The following is a 20,318-nucleotide window of genomic DNA, read 5'->3' as shown; positions in this document are numbered from 1 at the left end:
AGTCAGAAATTGCATTTTAAAAATAATTCTCCCCTGCTTTAATAAGTTGGCTAAAAAGGGTAAATGGATTTTCTTCCTGTGTTTGCAGGCACAGAAGCACTTATCTCTCACCCCAAGTGGATGTCCTGTGTAATTGGATGTGAAGTAATTCCAAGGTTGCATCAAAGCCTTTTCAGAGCGTTACTATGACAATCAGACTTCCTTTTTAAAAAATGCCTCAGTGCAAACTCTCTATCACCCTACTGTCCATTCAGTGAAATTTCATCTCATGAAGTAAGTTCAGCTTTTCAGAAAGTTTGGGGGCAGGAGAGGGAATCATTATGCATTCACATTAGCTCATTCTCCAACACACCCATTCTTCTCCAAGTTGTAACAGACAGTCCACTCATCCTTATCACGGTCTCAGAAAGTTGATTGGTAAAGGCTTTGCCTTACTAAGACTGTAAGAATTAGTGTAAGGGCCTCAAAAAGAACCCATTGTTTGGAGAAATAAGAATTTTAATATAAAGTCACTGACAGCCCTTCCTGACCTTTTATTACTACCTTTTTGACACAGACTCCAGCAAAGGCAAGAATTTGGGCAGAGATTCTCAGAGGGGAAGGAGGAGAGAAGCCTTATCAAAATCTCTAAGGTCCAGGGAAATTTAGAAAAACATATTCAAAACTGCCACTGCTTTGATTTGGTTTGGACCTCAAGTTGATCCTGACATTTCTATGCATGTTAACAGAAGGTGTGGGATTTATTTTTTTATTTTGAGAAAGAGAGAGAGAAAGGGAGAGGGAGAGAAACACCAGTGTGAGAGCGAAACATCGACTGGCTGCCTCCTGCATGCCCCCTACCAGGATGGAGCCTGCAACCTCAGCAGGTACCCTGACTGGTAATTGAACCGGCAACCTTGCAGTGCACAGGACTGCACCCAACCCACCGAGCCACACTGGCCAGAACTGAGATTTTTCAGTTATCGAATGGGGGCATGCCTTAAAAATGGTTGAAATACACTGGGCTGGTGGAGGCTTTCTGGACCACTTCCTATTTTAGAGGCTTTGGAGAATCCACTCTGCTGCCTGCTGCAGTCATTACTGTCTATTTCTACCTTTTGATTCAGTGGATTTGAGACCTCAATAAAACTGTAGGGCCCCGGAAATCATTTTGTTCAGAGCTGTCCTTGGTAACATGAGGATCTGAGACTCTAAGAGGTAAAGAGACTTGCTCAACTAGACACAGGGCAGAGCCAGGATTCAAATCCCATGCCCTGGATTCTTCACAACTTCATACGTATACAACTGCCGCCTTCTCTAGCAGGGGAGTTTGTCTCCTGGTGTTAGAAAACGCCTGGCACATAATAGACTAGCAAAGGGCTGAAATCTGCCGCTAGAACTTGGTTTCCTTTATCTTGAAGTGAACCTTTTATCCCGAACACTGCCCGAGGGCCTACATGAACAGCGGCTGTCTCGGCTGAGTTTACGGAACAGCCATGCGGTCGCGTTGCTGACAGGGGTTTGCATGTGTGACAGAGTCGGTTCCTGGAACAAGGCACCTGCTGAAAGGTCTGGGGGGCAAGCCTTGCACAGCCTTTGCCGATCTCCAATGTTGGAGGCCGCTGATAACCGCGGAAAGAACGTGTCCTGTGTTGCTCACACCTGTGTGCCTGCGTCTTCTCAGAGCCCCGAGAAGAGGACTTCAATCTCGACTCTGTAATTTAAGGAGGGATGACAGCAGACACCACAGTCCTGCTCAGAATGGCTCAGTGCTTTTGGCCTTTCAACTAGCACAGGTGATTCCATTCCGGTTGGCGGGGGAGGGGAAACAACCTTGAACCTTGTTTGCTTCACTTTGTGACCTCCCTTTGGCACTTTCGAGTGTGTAACTGAACCAGGGCTTGGCCGTAGGACACTTGCATTCCTGGTCAGGCAAAGTCAGCTACTTCTCCGAGCCAAGGAAGGTGGGTAGCAGCTGGGCCTGGGAAAGCTATCAAGAGGGATGGCAAAATGAGCAGTTTTAAGTACAACAGCGGAACAAGGTGTCTCCTAAGTGAGAATCTGGCTCCAGGCCTTGGAGGCCTTCCTTTCAGTGTCTAGGAAGGTGTTCTAAGGACAAGGAGTATTAATAACAATAACATTTTATGTGCTATCAGGTGCCTTTGATTGTAGCACATGAAAGTGACCTTTTTGAAAAAAATCAGCCTATATGCTCTAAATACGAAAGTGGCTAAATAGGCAATGGTATATCCATACATGGAAATAAATCCATGAAGTTGTTTAAAATAATGAGACAGAAAGACAATCTCTAAAACATATTATTGAGGGGGGGGTTGTCAAGTACCAAATCGACACTCAGTAAGGTTGTAATTAGGCAATCTTCTGATACTTAAAAGTTTTGTTTGTAATTCTCACCCAAGGATATGTTCATTGACCTTGGAGAGAGAGAGAGAGAGAGAGAGAGAGAGAGAGAGGAACATCGATGTGAAAGAGAAATATCGATTGACTGCCTCCCATACACACCCTGACTAGATATTGAACCCGAAACCTAGGTATGTGTCCTGACAGGGAATTGAACCTGCAACCTTTTGGTGTACAGGATGATGCTCCAACTGAGCCATGTTTTAATTTTTAACAAAAACAAATATCTAGATCTAGATCTAGATCTATCTATACTTACATAGTTAAGGAAATATAGTAAGAAAAAGAAAATGTCTGAGTAGATGTATCTTAAAATTTGGAAAGATGAAATCGTCCTTGGAGCCGAGCCATTGCACATGAGCACGGGAGGCATCTGGGCATGTCTTTCAAACCCTGGGTGGCAGCAAGAAGTGCTTTAGGCCCTGCTTCTCTGCCTCTCAGTTTCTCCTTTATAAGCTGTAAACAGGTTATATTCTGGTCCCGCTGAAAGGCACAAATCCTGCAGGCAGTGGGGAAAGGCTCAAGAGGGAACTGGCAAAGCTCAGGGACCATTCCCCTGCTCATTCTGGTCATAGATTGTTGGCACCGGTTGCTCAATGATTGCAGAACCAGCTTGGAGCTTTGTTGTCTCAATTCATCTTGATAAGAAAAGGTTATGCCTACTCTGAGGCTAGGATAAAGCCAAGTCTACACACTTTGGGATTTACCCCGCTAGGGGAACTTTTACGGATGGAAGCTCCTTAAAAACAAGTGACAGTGAACTCTCTTCTAGTTGAGAAGCTTTGTTTGCAATTTCGATGAATAATGATTTGAAAATACAGTTTTGTCTTATGTGTTGTTTGGGAGCTAAATGTCTAAATGTACCTAAATCCTCTCGGATTTTGTGACAAACGGTACCAACATGGGGAAAGGAGAGGCCTGGTGGTGATTTTGCCGGCCCTGAAGGTATCTGAGAATCTGCCCAGCTTGCTCCCTTTTTTAAGTTCAGCCCGTTCCATCAACCCTTCCTCAAGTGCCATCCTCTGAAAGTTTTCTTCAAGGCTTCCTGGAGCCGTCTGTACAGAACCAGCCAGGATGGAGGGGATGATTAAGTGGCTAGCGGAGGGAATGGGCCTGGTGAGCCATCCTACCCACTTTTACTTGCATTCTCTCAGGTGATCTGAACACTGAAGAGCCTTTTCATCAGTTTTGGTTGGGCCCTGAGTGGGTCTAGGTATGAACTGCCCTAGAAAATCTGCTCTGGGATCAGTGATTCTCTGCTTCTGTTGGATGGAATGAAAACTCTTAAACCTGCATCCACCAATGAGCTGTGTATCTACAGGAAGTTACTTAATGTGTCTGTTGCTCGGCTTCCTTTCTGTAAAACGAAAGCACTGGTCATACTTGAACTTTGAGGGCACCAATAGCTCTGGGATTCCATCTTCAAGACTCATAAACAGGTCCTGGCCAGGTAGCTCAGTTGGTTAGAGTGTTGTCCTAATACACCAAGGTTGTGGGTTCGATCCCCAGTCCCAGAACATATAAGAATCAACCAGTGAATGCAGAAATAAGTGGAACAACAAATCTCTTTCTTTCTCTTTGCCTCTCTGTAAAATCAATAATAATAATAATAGTAATAATAATAACTCTTAAGTAATCCATGACTCTTCCCCCAAGATAACTCCTAACACTCCCCTCAGGTTGAGTCTGACCTAGGACAAAAAGGCATAAGAAATGGTAGGAAAAATTTAAATGGCCTCTTCTTACGTAAAGAGACCAATGAACATGGTAACAGCTATTGCCATCTCAAAGAAAACACCAGGAAATTTCCTTTAGATAAAACTCCTTTAGGAGAGAACATTAGGAGATCAAAACAGACACAGGGATTAAGGGGAGGGTCCCTCTCGGCCAGTGTTTAGTTTTGGGAGTCAATGTCTCATTCAGAAAGTTCCAGAGAAACCATCCATGGGCTAATTAGTAGAAGGGGCAGGAGAGAATGGCAGCCAGGTTTGTTGACTGGGTAAGTTTGAAGGCGTGTAGACACAGAAAGGTCACTATAACATCCTAATTAGCACTCCCCTCATTAATACTCTTTCCCTCTTCCTTTGTTTCTTTTGCTAAAAAAAAAAAAAAAAAGGTTTTAAATGGCTTTGAAGATAGAAACCCATTTCTCCTTTAACTATTAAGAGACCTATATATATTTTAATCCTCTCCCAAGGATATTTTTTCTATATATTTTCAGAGAGAGAGTGGAAGGGAGGAGGGTGGGGAGAGAGAGAGAGAGAAGAAAGAGAAACATCAATGTGAGAGAGACACATCTCTCAAAAAACGACTGGTTTCCTCCCGCACATGTCCCAACTGGGGCTAGGGATGGAGCCTGCAACCCAGATATGTGCCCTTGACCCGGAATCAAACCCGAGATCCTTCGGTGTGAGGACTGACTCTCCAATCACTGAGTCACGCCGGTCAAGATGAGACCTAAATATTTTTACATAACGTGGCACCTCAGAGACGAGAAACCTGAAACATCCCTGCCCAAAGCACAGCTCTTTGCTTCTCTGGCAATGCATCTCAAACTTTGATGCATCCCAATGATCTGAGTGCTTTGAAAATACAGATTCCTAGGGCTCACCATAAATGGACTCGGATGCTCTGAAGAGGGGCCCAGGGGTCTGCATTTTCAACAAGCCCCCATAGGTGTCTTTTACCCACAGCATCTGAGAACTTTGGCTCTATGACCTAATCAAGGTCATACCGCGGCAAATGACTGGTCTCATATAATCTCTCCCTGGACCATTTGGATCCTTTTTGAATAAAAACTGCTCCAGTAAGTATGCTGTTTTAGAAGACAGTAAGTGTGTCTGTCATATGCTAATTATGGCCAATGACGCCATAAAACAAAAGTGCATTACTGAATGCTTTCAATTTCTTATAATGATGGCAAGAAGGCATGTCATGGGGCCTTTTTAGCCCCAGACATCACTCCAGAGAATTCCAACCGATATAGACAAGGGCCATGCGGACTCGGATCCTTTCCTCTCAGGCTGTTTACCCATGGGAATAGGATGTCCTGAAGTAACACTTCCCCCAAGTGAAGTGCTGATAAGTCCGCTTATCAGAAAGATATTACCGGGAGTGTGATGTGCTGGGTATTTACATTTTCCTGATAGAGTCAGTCATATGAAAGCTGACAAAGAAGGCAAAAGAGCAGTGTTGTGGTGCAATATCAACAGGCAGCTGTCCCCTGGCTTCCCGATAAATAGGATGACTGGCATTGCTGAGCGGTGTGGTCACTGCCAAAGGAATGGCCCTCTCACATTTCCTCTTGATTCACATATTCAGTGGGGTTGCCTGTCATCTCCTCCCTCTTCTGCTTCCCAGACATTGAGTCTGGAACGAAAATTCACCTGCCTCTGAGCTGGCCACTGGTGGGGGCGGGGGTGTTACTTGGGTTCCCAGGTTGGAAGATTATCTCACCCAGCCCTGGCTATATAAGCTGCCCCGCGTGGAGGAGCCCAGCAGGGCCGACTGAAGGGATTCATTCCGCAGGAGAAAAACATACAGACAAACTTCAGGCCAACATGATGATGCTGAAAGTGGAAGAGCTGGTACGTAAGACATGTTATTTTTATGCAATGAAAACTGGTTTGGTCTTGGTTTTAATTTGAAAATGAAAATGTCCTTTTTTCTTTTAGGCATAATGCACAGGTATATAATGCACAGTGAAAATGTCGTATATGGAAAGTGGTTGGTTTATGTGATAAAATGAGTGAAACTGGAAAAAATGGAGCTGGGAGCAATGAATTTTCTACACGTTTCCTATTTATTACCTTTTCCTTTTTGGTTTTATTACTAAAGTGTACACTCACATGTCATTATCAAAATGCCTCAGGGAAGAAGCTCTATGGCAAGAACATGTGTCAGAAAACTTTTCAACTCAAGGCCAAGAGTTATCAAAAGTAACAAGATGAAAGAATTTTAAGTATTCAGAGGGGGTGGTTTTGATTTTCCTAGGAGAAACGTGACTCAGTGGATTAAGTGTACTTCAGCATATCAATCTAACCTGAACCTTGATTTAACTATGACAGCAGGACAAGTACCTGAAGGCAGTCCTGGAACATCGCAGCGATGGGTCACACCTGAGACCTGACAGTTGCACGGGGGCGGCTGTTGCCAGGGAGGACCAGGGGCCTCCTGCAGCATCCTCCACAGAGGACGACCCCAGGACAAGCCCTGCTACTCTGACCTGCCATCTTCTCCCCTCGTAGGTCACAGGGAAGAAGAATGGCAGTGGGGACACTGGGGAGTTCCTCCCGGAGGATTTCACAGATGGAGAGTATGAAGCTGCTGTTGCTTTGGAGAAGCACGAGGACCTGAAAACACTTCCGGCCCACTCGGTGAGCCTTGCAGAGCAGCAGTGGAAAATTGAGAAACAGCGAGAGGCAGAGGTAAGAACTTCCCATGGGATCCACCGGTGGGAGGTTAGGGATAGCGCAGGGAAAAGGCGGTGCCAAGCAGGAAGAAGCAAAGAGAGAAACAAAATAAACGCCACCACCCCAAAGGTGTTTCATACCAAATATGAGCCCCCATAAAGAGACAACTTCCATGGGATACATTGTGGGAAAGGACTCTTTGGCCAGACTACGTCCTCCAGATTCTGAATCAATGATGGAAGGCTCTTTGACCATGTTCTGATGGAGAGACTTGGAAAGAGAAACGTGTCCAGTGAATTTCTGATGTCACATGCATCTATCTAGTTAATCCCAAGAAAGAGAGACCCCTTTCTCTCAATAGCGTGGTTTGTGGTCTAAGGATCATTGTTTGGCTGTGTCTACTATCTGTGTTGCTAAGATCTGTGTTCCTGGGTGAATTTTCATTCCTTAACTAACCACAGATAAAACATGCATTAGTTAGCTGTGGTCCTTGGACAGTCTGTTTCATGGTCCCTGCTTACTGGGCCACCTGAAAGAGATTGGCATTGATATTTCAAAGCTTAGCATTCATTATTAGATTATTTTGGGTAAAAAAAAAAAATTCTTGAGTATGAGGGAAAAAATTCGACAGAAATCTGGGGTTTGTTTATGGCAGTAATTACAAAATCATCACTTAGAGACTAGATCCTATCTCCAATTAGTCAAAAGTTGATGCTACATGCAAGATAAGTGAAGCTGAAGGCAATTAATTAAAAAATCACACCCCCAAATCCTCGAATAAGACATGACTAAACTGAAATCAAAGATTTATTTTTTCTATTCTTTTGCTCAAGCTGTACACATACTTATCTCAGAACTTGCAGGTTTTGTTTAGACACAACCAGAATGCTTGTCAGTAGAACTCAACATATTTTGAAGCACAGATTTCTTTTTTAGCTCAAGAAGAAAAAACTAGAACAAAGATCAAAGCTTGAAAATTTAGAAGACCTTGAAGTTATCATTCAACTGAAGAAAAAGAAAAAATACAGGAAAACTAAAGTTCCGGTTGTGAAGGAACCTGAACCTGAAATCATCGTAAGGGCTTTTAGGCTTTGTAGTCTTACATGTCTGGCGTGTGTGCTACAGGGGAATAAACCTGTGGAGGGTTTGATTGAATGTTGGGCCGCTCCTGGGTAACTCTCACCCTATTTTGGCTTTAGACAGAACCTGTGGATGTGCCCCGGTTTCTGAAGGCTGCCCTGGAGAATAAATTGCCAGTAGTAGAAAAATTCTTGTCAGACCAGAACAATCCAGATGCTTGTGATGAGGTAAGGCTTGCACAAAGCACTGCAAAACCCAGCTCATTAATTTTGTGTTTCTTCGGCTTTACTGCAGCCTTGCTAACATGGTGCCAAAAATCAATCCACCTGAAACAGCTTCCCCAGCTGTTGCCACATATGTCAGCAGCTTAACAGAAGAGTACAGTGGTCCAAACCCTCCCCCCCCCCCCCAAACCTGGATTAGTGCTATTGACTGAATAACATTTTGCACTCGTATATTTTTGGCTGATTTTTCACTCGCCTTTAACTTCTTAGGTCCTTGGGATAGGCTTTTAATAAGGCCAGGCCAACAAACTACCTTTGCAGAAATAGAGTGTCCCTCCAAAAATGTATATACACTTTTTTCTGATAGCTCAATTGATGTTTCTTTCTTTTCAGATTTAACCCACTGGAGTTAATAATTATTCAAAATGTCTATGCATTTTTTGGGGACACCCTGTATATAATTAGCATCATCTCTGATTGGACCGAAACACATCTGCTCTAGGTGGGAAGTTCAGAGACTAGTGTTCACGTGCCAGTTCTATCTCTACTTCGCTACTTGATTTTTAGCAGCTAATTTGCATTTCCTCAATCTCAGTGTCCTTATCTGTAATGCCTAAAGTTGTTGCAGCTTTTAATAAGTCTAATTCACCTATTTGTATGAAGCCAATTTACCAGAAATCACTCATCCTTTTTGTATTCAGAAATGTAAATGGGGAATCATTTCTGAAGTTGAACTAAAAACGAGTGCTCCCATTTTCTTAAAATGAATTGAATACTTTTTGATATTTAACTTACCAACAGTCCCAGGTGAAAGAAAACGGTCTCATCTGCATGATAAATTATCACACAAACAATGAAGGTGCAAAATACAACAGAGGGAAAAATTAGCATTTAGGTCATCTTGAACCTTCAAGTTCACATCTCAATATGTAGACTTCTAGGCACTTAGAAATGTACTTTGCAGGAAGCACAAATCTCAAGTTGCAGGATAATTGTTCTAGTTCTGCAATTTTAGTGAACCTAACATTTCTAATTCATAAAGAAGCACTCCAGTTTCTATCAATTAGGTCATCAGAGTCCCGAGATTCATACCCACTAGAAAGGATTTATGCACATTTTTATATGCATTTCTCTCTTTTAATCTCTATCCTGACAGTATAAACGGACAGCTCTGCATAGAGCGTGCTTGGAAGGACACCTGGCAATTGTGGAGAAGTTACTGGAAGCTGGAGCACAGATCGAATTCCGTGATATGGTGAATATATTTTTTCGCTTGGAAATAAGCCAAAATGTATAGACTATATGAAGCTTGAGAAAAGCTAAAATGAAACACAGGGCTGATTGGGTTGGAAATTGATCTGAGAGAACTAGGCAAAAGCTTATTTCTCCACACAAGAGATGGGACTAGGTCATGTGGAAAGTATTTTCTATACATACTGAAAAGGAGAGAAGTGTTCCAGGGAAAAGAAGGAAGTGAAAGCTGTTGAGCAGAATTCAATATCCTCATCAGAGAGCTGGGTCATTATCAAGTCAGTAGCATTACTGAGAAGTAATACAGTCGACACTCGCCTTTCAACATCCCCGCCCTTCCATTATACACGGCAGTCTGCGCGCGGCCCCTGGGCTGCCAGCAATGAATCAGAATTCTCTCGCTGCATGCCTTATATGATAGATGCCGACTGCTGTAGATGTGATTTGGGGCTAGACTGCATACTAAATGAATTGCATCTATGGAAAGCAGCTGCTTTTCAGACCTCAATAATTCAACACTGTGATTTCTACAAAGACCAGTATACAGCGTATTTTATGAACTGAAATTGAGCTGGAAAAATGCTTTATTTATTTAAATGCAGCTCAATTTGACTTTAGAGCAAAGTGGAAAAGGTACATGAAGAGTACAAAGGATTTGGCCAAAACTGAACCCTAAAGACACACAGGAAAACGATTAAGAAACAAAAAATGAAGTTAGCATGGAAAGACACTAAAATTCGTGAGTGTGGGATTTGACAGGCCAGAGACAAACCACACAGAGCAGCGGAGGGGGCCCTCTCTGAGTAGGTGCAGCGTGCAGGGACCACAAGGGATGACAGGCGAGGTGCAGAGGCCATGCTAGCACAGAGGAGGGGCGAGAACGGGCAGGAGATAAGAAACAACAGAGCACAGGAAGAGGTGTCAGATGCAAGTTAAAATCTTTTGGAAGGGACCACTTTTATTCTGCCAGAATTTTGAAGTACACTTTTTCTAGAACTTTTGAGTATTCGTATTTGGCAAAAGTGATTGAAAGTGGGTTTGCATATCTATCCTGCCATTCACTAGCTGTGTGTCCTTGGGAAACAGACATGACGACTGTGGAGCCTTGATTTTCTCATCACAGTACCATCTACCTCATTCATAATGTTGCCGGGAGGACGACCAAGTAGAGGGTGGCTGGCACTATGTTGGCACGAGGAAATTCTCAACAAATTGTAGCTCTTATTCTTCTTAATACATACTTATTAGATTAAGAGCCTCCTAATGATGCACACGACAGATGCACACATATGCATGCATATACTCCCGCTCACACCCAGGGAGTTTAGGTAAAACGTTTGGCAAAGAGCCTTCAACTCCAATAGTTGGAATTGGGGATCTAGACGGGGATAACCACTGCTACCAGATGCCCTAGCAAAGCAGGTGTACCTGGGCCTTAGTCACCACGTCCGCACTGATTCCTCTGACCAGATTCTTCTTTATGGTAAGCCATGTCCTTTTCCCTTCCGGGTATAGCTGGAATCTACAGCCATCCACTGGGCAAGCCGTGGAGGAAATGTGGATGTCTTAAAACTGTTGCTGAATAAAGGAGCAAAAATCAGTGCCCGGGATAAGGTATTTCTCCTCTTGCAGCCCCTGCGCCCGCCCCTCACCGCCCCCCCCTCCTTCTTCCTCTCTCCCCCTTCTCATCCTCTGTCCTTGCCCCTCTCCCCCTCCCCTCTGCATTCCTCATTTCCCCCCTCCTCCCACCTTTGCCATCTGCTGAGAGCCCATGCAGGGTGTGGGGTACCATAGCGGCCACTCCCCCGCCTCCCCACATGCCTCGGGGTCTGGGACAGCCCGGTCCTCGCGCCCAGCAAATCAACCTCGTTCTTCCATCTCCCAGCTGCTCAGCACAGCGCTGCACGTGGCCGTGAGGACCGGCCACTACGAGTGCGCGGAGCATCTCATCGCCTGTGAGGCGGACCTCAACGCCAAAGACCGAGTGAGTAGTCCGAGTTTACTCCTTGGTGATTTGGAATTACTCCCCAAGCCGGCACCCGCGGCACCCCCCTCTGCCCTCAGGCCCCCCCCCCCCCCCCTTCAGCGTGTTCACTCTGCTTCTCTAGGAAGGAGACACCCCGCTGCACGACGCCGTGAGACTGAACCGTTACAAGATGATCCGGCTCCTGATCATGTATGGCGCGGACCTCAGCGTCAAGAACTGTGTAAGTGCTCCACACAAGGGGCCCTGCCTGCAGGATTTCCAGTTTATCAAACCATCTTGGAAATCGTCCCACAACGCTAGTATTTCAGGGGTCGTCTCTAACGGTTTCAGTGCCCCGGTTGGTCCATTCCATCACTGCTAACCTTGGCAGACTCGGGCCACCTGGTCAGAGTTGGGGGAGAGCCCTGGTGACTGCCATGACTTCAGTGTCTAACGTGGTATCTAGTAATTCTCTTAGAATGTGGTCTTGAAAATAAAAAGATGGCCCAATGGCTCGCCTCCACGGACACAAGTGCAACCTGCTGTGGCCATCCTGGCTGAGCACGGCCTGGGGTTGACAGGAATAGCCACCACCTTCCTGAAGTGGTCTCAGACTCCACAGTGGTCATCGCAGCCAGAGCCGATGAACTCAACTCAATCAATTATCTAATCCCAGGAGTTCGCAGTACTCCCCTCCTGACAGCAGCATCGCATGCTACCACTTTCTTCCAGGGGCCGCTGTACTGTTGCCTATATTTTTGAGATAATCTCCATCTATTTTCCGCTTTGGTTTATCTGCACATCCCTCAAAAATAACTTCCTATACTTAGGCATCGAAAATGCTTGTATAAGCCCCCTTTACAAGTCTGTATTAATTTAGCTTCATCTGTAAGCAGGGAATGAAACCAACTTCTCATCATCCCAATTCCCAGGCAAACATCATCTAATATAAGCTATAAAAATATCACCCAGAGGAAAGGGTGTAAATTACTGAAAAAATAACTTGAAAGCTTTTGGAGAAGTGCTTAAAAAAAAAAAGAAGGAAAAGAAAATCCCAGTGATCATATAATGTGAATTATTTCTTCTCCTTATTGTATTACTATGAGACTGAGAGGAATATATTATCATGAAAACAATTGGCTTGATGACAGGAACAAAGAATAAGTGCAAGAAATAGAGACTGCTGCTTGGGGTGGGAAAGCATTAAAGGAAGAATTCCCTCAGTCCTGATTTTGGGATTGGCTTTATCTAATAATTTAAAGTATCAGAAAAAGAGTTGATTCAAACAAATCTCTAAAGCTGCAGAAAATACGATTTTTTTTTTCCCAGTGAGACACTACCCGCAGAGATAAATAGCATACAGATTGGGGAGACTGTGTAACTAGGCAGAAAATCAGGAGATAGATTTCCATAGAGAGGAGTGCCAGGAATTTATGGAATAGCCAAAAATATACAAATAGGGCTCAGAGTTTTGTATATCAGTGAGACCCAGGCATGCGGGTTCTGAAACTATTCATGTCATTGACCCCATGGGTCAATGTTCCACAAAAGAACAATTAGCTATTGGAAACCATCTTGGAAGGGATTGGAAACAACACACAACATGTTATTCTATTGTTTTCCAAACTGTCTTCATGTCTGCCGATAAGTGTTTCTCAAGAGAGATGCGTGAGACGTTCCAGAGTGAAGGTTACAGGGCCACTAACTCAATATGCACAGGGGCAGCGGATCATATAAATAACCTAAGTGGTGGCTGCAGGAATCGGTGCACATCGCTTTGCAAGGTGGAGGCTCTTCCCAAATCCAGCCCGTTGTTGCTTTGCAGAACCAATCTCATGCTGCCAGCTCTTCTGAGTTTTTTTTTTTTCAGAGATCACAAATTCAGTTGGGAAATCTCTTATTTTCCAACTGTTGATAATTAATTCCAATGTACAAAACACACACACAAAACCTAAGCTGTTTGGGCCAACACAAAACAGGTCTCTAGACTGATTAGCATCTCAAAGCTGCCAATTCGCAATCTCCGTGTTAAAGAGAGACTTCCGAATGAATAGAGATGGAAAGTTTTAGAACTTCTCATATTTAAAGACAAGAATTGAGAGGTGACATAATTTTAATTTTCTGTGATATCTTGAGACATTCAAAAGAAAAAGAATTTTGGCGTCAAAAATTATTTATTCACACATGTCATTGATGTCACCTCCAGAAAAGAAAACTTTCCTGGGAGAGAGCTCAATGTAACTAGTTGTGAAAAGTCTACCCCCTGGAGCAGTAATAGTTCTGAGCATTTCCTGAGCATTTAAGCCAAGGCGTTGAAGCAGCTGGATTACCACCAGTTTTTATCAATCAAGGAATCATTTTACAAATTGATAGGAACTGGGGATTTTTATTAATACCTGAAATAGTCCTGTGGGGAGATGGGGGGGGGGGGGGAATGCTAATCTGAAATGCCAAAAGCATTCCCATGAGAAACAGTGAAAGACTGGTTTGAATAAAAATGGCAAATCACTCACAGAAGAAAGCATAAAACACTTCAGCAACACACACCCATCCATTCCCTCATTAAACATATCTTGAGAGAGGATGTGAATTTATAGATGCCTCCCATCTGGAAGTCAAATTGCCTCATCTGTTTTGATTAGGCTGGGAAGACCCCGATGGACCTGGTGTTACACTGGCAGAATGGAACCAAAGCGATATTTGACAGCCTCAAAGAGAACTCCTACAAGACCTCTCGCATAGCTGCATTCTAAGAGACACGACTGCAGGCTTTCTTCAGCTGCTCCTCACCGGTGGCCTTTGGAAGGCACGGCCCCAGAGAAGAGCAACTTAGTTATAAAACCCTGCTTCTCCTCATCAACCCATGGTCAGGCTGCACCTTATGAAGTTTTGAGGAAGCACGGGGACATAGGCATTGAAATTTCCCTTTGAGCGACCCCTTCTATTTATTTGTATCTATTCCTGTGTATTTATTTATTTATTCTTAAATGAACTCCACTATCACTGACACTCTTTATGCTCATCCGTTTGGTGGGCAGAGCTTGATTCGTACACAACGCTCCAGAGCCTTCCCGTAGATAGTCCGTAACCCATGCCAATGAGCAGTGCTCAGTGGCTGCCTATGTGTCACCTCACTCACGTAGGATATTTCAAGGTGTTTTTAAGAGACAAAGGTGGTTATTGCCGCCCTCTTTTCTCCTGAATTTTTATTGCTGAAGTCTGAGGCAATGGAAAAGCATATAGTGATGGAAACAGTAGAATGAAAGAGAAGGACGGGAAAGCCAGCCATTTTCCGGCTGGGCCTGGTATTCCTTACCAAGTCGCGCACTGTGCTAAGGTGAAGCGGATGTTGTGAGTGTGAGCGGAGTGCAGTGGAAGGAGTGGGCAATGGGGCCATGCAGAATGGGGTTTGCTCAGAAAGATGGAAGTAAAGGCAAATTGTAAATGTGTAAATGTATCGTATGTCGTATGTATATTTTATATTCATAATAAAAGCAAACACATTCTAAACCTCTTTCTAAGTGCTTCTGTAAGTGGAAAATGCCATTTAGATGGGGTGTTGTTATTCCTCCAAGTTTTTCAGATTAGGACTGCCCTGTAGAACAGTATTTCTCAGTAGTTAATATGTATGCGGATCACATGAGGATCTTAGGATGCACATTCTGATTCTGCCAGGCTCTGACTGGACCTGAGGTCCTAGAGGTGGTGGTATGCCACAACCACACCTTGGGCTGCAAGGCTTCAAAACCACTGATACAAAGGCGTAAGCTCTTGCCTGGCCGTGGTGGCTCAGTGGATGAACATTGATAAACCTGATCAGGGCTTATGCCCGGGTGCAGGCTTGATCCCTGGTGTGGGGCATGCAGGAGGCACCGATCAATGATTCTCTCTCATCATGGATGTTTCTATGTCTCTCTCCCCCTCTCCCTCTCTGAAATGAATAAAAATATATTACATATTAAAAAAAAAAAAAAGTTCTTTTGGCCCCAATGATGGGGGAAAGAGACCCCTGGTGGGCAGAATGTTTACTGCATGCTAAACAATGCTCCTTAAGACATTCCATCAGGAATGGACTGAGGTTTAACCATTATTATGGACATCTCTGGCAGTGTCAAAGGCCTCCAACAAAAAAACACACCTGTTGAATAACTTCTGACATCCAAGGGTTTTGTTGCCAGGTGTTGGACCAGGTGCTTAGACCTGTGATGAGAAAATTCGATGAATACTAAAAATAATCACAGAAATCAATATATATATATTGCCTGTAGTAAATGCCTGTAGTAAGTACAATGAAGTAAAAAATAGAGTGCTATGAATTTAAGATGTGGAGGCACATCATTTGATGGGGTGTAGGGATATCTACAAAGACTGCTAAGAGGTGGTGGCTTTTAGAGGAATCTGAGGGATAATCTGGAGTAGTTAAAGCACAGAGCATCCCAGGCAGAGGAGAAGAGAGGAAAGGGCAATGTTATGGGAATAGTGTGGCATGTTAGGAAATGTCTGAAGGCCATCATGAAACACCAGCACTGGTACCCTCCCCAGAACTCACTCCAGACAGTATCACACACATAACCTCTTAGCTATGGCTTCAACACTTTGAGAGGACACTCAGGCATGGTCCATACCAGCTATTGCAGGTAGCTGGTCATGCACACGTATGGAGTTCTGAGGATGGTGTGAAATATTTTTGAACCTTTTCTAATTTCCTAACAATCCAGAGCCAACCTCCCAGGGGCAGGGGCAGCTTCCTTCTATCTCCCTCCTTCCCAATCCCCTCCCTCTAGGGTCCTGGCTCTAACTTCTCAGATCCTTAAGGCTCAGGGTCCTTCCCTTTCACAGGCAACATTTCTCTTGCTAATACTGACGTCTCCCATGGCATTAACTTCAATGTGTTATTATGTGACCAAGTCCTCTCTTTATGATGATTTCCTTGAGTCTCCCTCCCCACAAGAGTGGGAGGGTAAAGAAGAGATGAGACGAGGGAGGTAAAACACTTTTGTGTTGCCACATATAGAGGTAGAAACCACATGGAACACATCCCCTAGCATAAGGGCAACTCAGCTAAAAGGCAACTCTGCTAAAGAAAAGATAAACAGTTCAGGCAAAATTTTCAAGTTTCTGTTGAATAGGAAGTCAACTTTTATAAGCTCCTTCCTCGTCTTCCCCCCAAGCCAGCTCTTTGTCCCCAATCTGCCTGTTGTCTTGTGTTTTCTCAGTGAAGGGAATATTCCTTTGGCCAAGAGACCCCTGGAAGTTGTTCTTGACATTCTCTTCCCCTCACCCTCTTTCAATCAACCACGGAGTCTTCTTATCAAGGACACTGCTCTGTAATCTGCCCACTTCCTCCCATCCCAGGGCCACCCCGGTAGTTCAGATGACCAGGCCCTTGCTGAGACCCCAGCCTCTGGTTTACTTCCCTCCAGTCTTCTCCAAATTGCAGCCAGAGTGATTTTTCTAAAATGCAAATCTGGTCAAGTCATTCTCCTTTTAAAAGTTCTTCAATGGCTTCCCTTTTCTCCTTAATGTTTTCTAAAATCCTTAAAATCGGACAGCTGTTAACTCTATTCTCACCTACTTCTCATTGTTTTCCTAGCTAAACTCTAAATTTCAACTCTACTGAATTTTCAGTTCCTTAAAAAAAATCCAGGCACTTGCCTTTCTGTTTTTGCATGTAGTGGCAGTTCCCTGGAAGGGTCTTCTTCCCACCCCACCCACCCCTCCCCACCCCAAGGCATCATTTCTCCTCATACTTCCTTTGGGTTAGAGCAAGTATGTCAAACTCTAGGCCCACAAAAAATATTTTTGTGGCCCAGCCAATATAACAGTATGTAAGAAACGTTTTAATAAAAATGTGGTAACTTAATTTTTAAATATTCTGTTATACATAATTATTAATAAAGAACTACAACGTTCGTTAATGACTACTATAATCGTATTGCATTCATTTTCCTTACACGCAGGCACACCATTTCTCTCCCCTAATACTAGCAGCGAATATTTTAGCAGCCGATTGCCACATCATTAGTCTTGGACTGACCTGTTCGGTGTGCACAATAGGAAATATTTTGCTTTCGGAGAAAAAGAAAAATAGGTTTATTTGCGTTACACTTATTAATTTGTGCAGTTATTCAGTGTCTGGTAAGTTAATATTCAAGAAAAAAATATTAATTTTTATTAAAATGTTCTACTATTTTATGTTAACGATTAGTCATTTATTTCAGCCCTTTGTATTCAGCATGTCTCTATTGAAATAAACCTACGTTTCTATGAAAATTGTTGCTTTTGTTTTTTTGCGGCCCACATAAACTCAAACCTTATTTATTTGGCCTGTGTTAGCCTTTGAGTTTGACATGCTTGGGTTAGAGGCATTTTTGTCCAGGAAGCCATCTGGACCCTTTCCCTTGGACTTTGTTATTCCTTCCAAGTGTATTCTTATACTCTTTCTCCAGGTCATAACATCTATCACACTGCTTTCATCCCCCAAATGAAAAACTTCCTCTCTCCTCTTGAATAAGCAATACATATTCATTAAATATTAAGCCAATTATAGAAACAGATACTGAAAAAAGCTATACCACACCAATAATCCTAATTTCATGGCACTCTGATTTTTCTGTGCACGTTACATATGGGCACTGTACATTTAGTTTTATAACTTTGTTTTCAATTGAACCTATTCTACACATGTTTATTCTTATGTTTCACTGTACAATGGATCATTTAACTAATCCTATTATTATTGGGCATTAAAGTTGTTTTCATTTTCCCATTATTTAAGGTATTGTTGCAATAAATATCCTCATCCATGCACCCTTTATATCTAACCAGTTATTTCTGAAGAAACATATTTACAGGAATATCTTTAAGATTGGTATCAAATTATATCTCTTCCATGTTATTGCCTTCCCCCACGATCATGAAAATACTCATTTTATAAAATTTTCAACCTGATCAGCAAAATAAAGTTTCACATTTGGTAATTTTTGCCTGATTACTAAGAAGTTCAGCTTCTTTATGTTTACTGAGCATTTTTTGCCCAATTTTCTAGTAAGTCAGGTTCCCTTAAAACAGCACTTGATAAGAGGATTCTTGTGGTCTACTGAGAATAAATGAAGGCAGTAGGACAAGGTGGGAGAAGAAAAGAGGCAAAGATGTGGCTTCAAGAGAAGTCTCTCTTCAGCCTAATCCCAGGGCGCCCAGGAGCACAAATGCACAAGGTGGGCCAACCTCAAGGGGTGAGAGCAAAACATTCCAGGCATCTCTGGGTAAGGTGACATCCATCGTCCAGGACAATCCTCTGTATAAAGATGGAGATGACCATGCGTTCCCACCATCTGAAGTAGCGGAGGGCTGGGTATACCAGCCTGGAAAAACGGATCAGGGTGGACACTAATGGCATTGGACATGTTGGATGTTTTTTAAAAAAGTTACTTAAAAGGATGCCAGACCTCTCTGGAATATGTATAAATGTGTTTTCCTAGTAGGGCTTTTCTATGAGATACACACACACACACACACACGTATATGTGTGTGTGTGTGTGTGTGTGTGTGTGTGTGTGTGTGTGTGTGTATATATATATATATATATATATATATATATATATATATATATATCTGCTGCTTTTGTTAATACTCACCTGAGGATATTATTCCCATTGATTTTTTTTTTTTAGCGAGTGGAAGGGAGGGATTGAGGGGTGGGAGAAAGAAACATCAATGTGAGAAACATCGATTCACATGCATCCTGACCGGGACAGGGTATTGAACCTGCAACCCAGGTGCATGCCCTTGACTAGGAATCGAACCTATAACCCTTTGGTGTGTGGGGTGACGCTCTAACCACTGAACATACTGGCCAAGGCCTAACAGATTACTTTCATAGAGACAAGTCAATCAAGCTTTTTGTTTTCTGGCTTTTATGGCCATGTTTAGGTCTTTTTTCATTCGAACATTTAATTTTTAATTTTTTAAATTTAATTTTTTAAATTTACTTACATTTTTCTCTAGTATTTTACATGTTTTAAAAAATATTTTATCTTGCCCTGACCAGTTTGGCTCAGTGGATACAGCATCAGCCTGCAGACTGAAGGGTCCCAGGTTCGATTCCAGTCAAGGGCATGTACCTTGGTTGCGGGCACATACCCAGTAGGGGGTGTGCAGGAGGCAGCTGATTGATGTTTCTTTCTCATCGATGTTTCTAATTCTCTATCCCTCTCCCTTCCTTTCTGTAAAAAAATCAATAAAATATATTTTAAAAAATTTATCTTTAATCCACTTGCATTTACTATAGGTGTGTGCATGGGTATGTGTTAGGAATTAACTTGTTTTTTTCCTAAATGATAAAATGATAGCTGGTAAATTGTACATGTACCTACTCTGAGCTTTCAACACATATTAATTTACTTAACCTTTGCAATAATGCCACAGGTAGGGAGAAGAGATGGAGTGAGGCAGGAGTGAGGTGGTAGTTGTTACGTAATTTGCCCCAAATCACAGGAGGTACTAGTGAGTTGGCATTTTAACACAGGTAGTCTTCAGTCTGCACTAGACTGGCATGCTGTACCACCTCTCCCACATGGGAAACCAGTTGTTCCAGCACCACTTACCAAACAAACCATCATTGCTTCTTATAACTGGAGAGGTTCTGTCTGGACTCGCAACTCTTTCATGAATCTAGAATTTCTGCACCAATCATACACTGTTTTAATTACTAGAGTTCTCTTGTCTTCTGTTCACTGAGCAGTAAAAGTCCCTCCCAATGTTCTACAAAATTTCCTAGCTATTCTCATATTTATTCTTTCAAAACACCAAGTCTAAAAACCAAGCACATACATAAGCAAACAAAAACAAATAAGACACTTTGTTTGGATTTTGTTAAATTCATTAAGTTTAGGAGAGAATTTGATGCATACTGTCTTCTCATCCAAGAAAAAAAAGAATGTCTCCCTCCATGTATTCCAGTCTTCTTTAATTTCCCTTATTTTC

General features: G+C 42.9%; 1 protein-coding gene across 1 annotated transcript; it reads left to right on the top strand.

Moving 5' to 3' along the window:
• The first annotated feature begins 5,913 nt into the window (after positions 1–5,913).
• ANKRD1 (ankyrin repeat domain 1) lies at positions 5,914–14,824 on the top strand. The gene is made up of 9 exons (XM_008156919.3): positions 5,914–5,987; positions 6,648–6,827; positions 7,749–7,886; positions 8,012–8,119; positions 9,273–9,371; positions 10,883–10,981; positions 11,253–11,351; positions 11,476–11,574; positions 13,976–14,824. The coding sequence occupies exons 1-9, from the start codon at positions 5,961–5,963 to the stop codon at positions 14,084–14,086; spliced, it is 960 nt and encodes a 319-aa protein (XP_008155141.2). The 5' UTR covers positions 5,914–5,960; the 3' UTR covers positions 14,087–14,824.
• The last annotated feature ends 5,494 nt before the right edge of the window (positions 14,825–20,318 follow it).

Source organism: Eptesicus fuscus, chromosome 17 (genome assembly GCF_027574615.1).
Source record: "Eptesicus fuscus isolate TK198812 chromosome 17, DD_ASM_mEF_20220401, whole genome shotgun sequence".
In the NCBI taxonomy this organism is placed as follows: domain Eukaryota; kingdom Metazoa; phylum Chordata; class Mammalia; order Chiroptera; family Vespertilionidae; genus Eptesicus; species Eptesicus fuscus.
The sequence above is the reverse complement of the archived record's forward strand: the minus strand, read 5'-3'. Positions and strand labels throughout refer to the sequence as shown.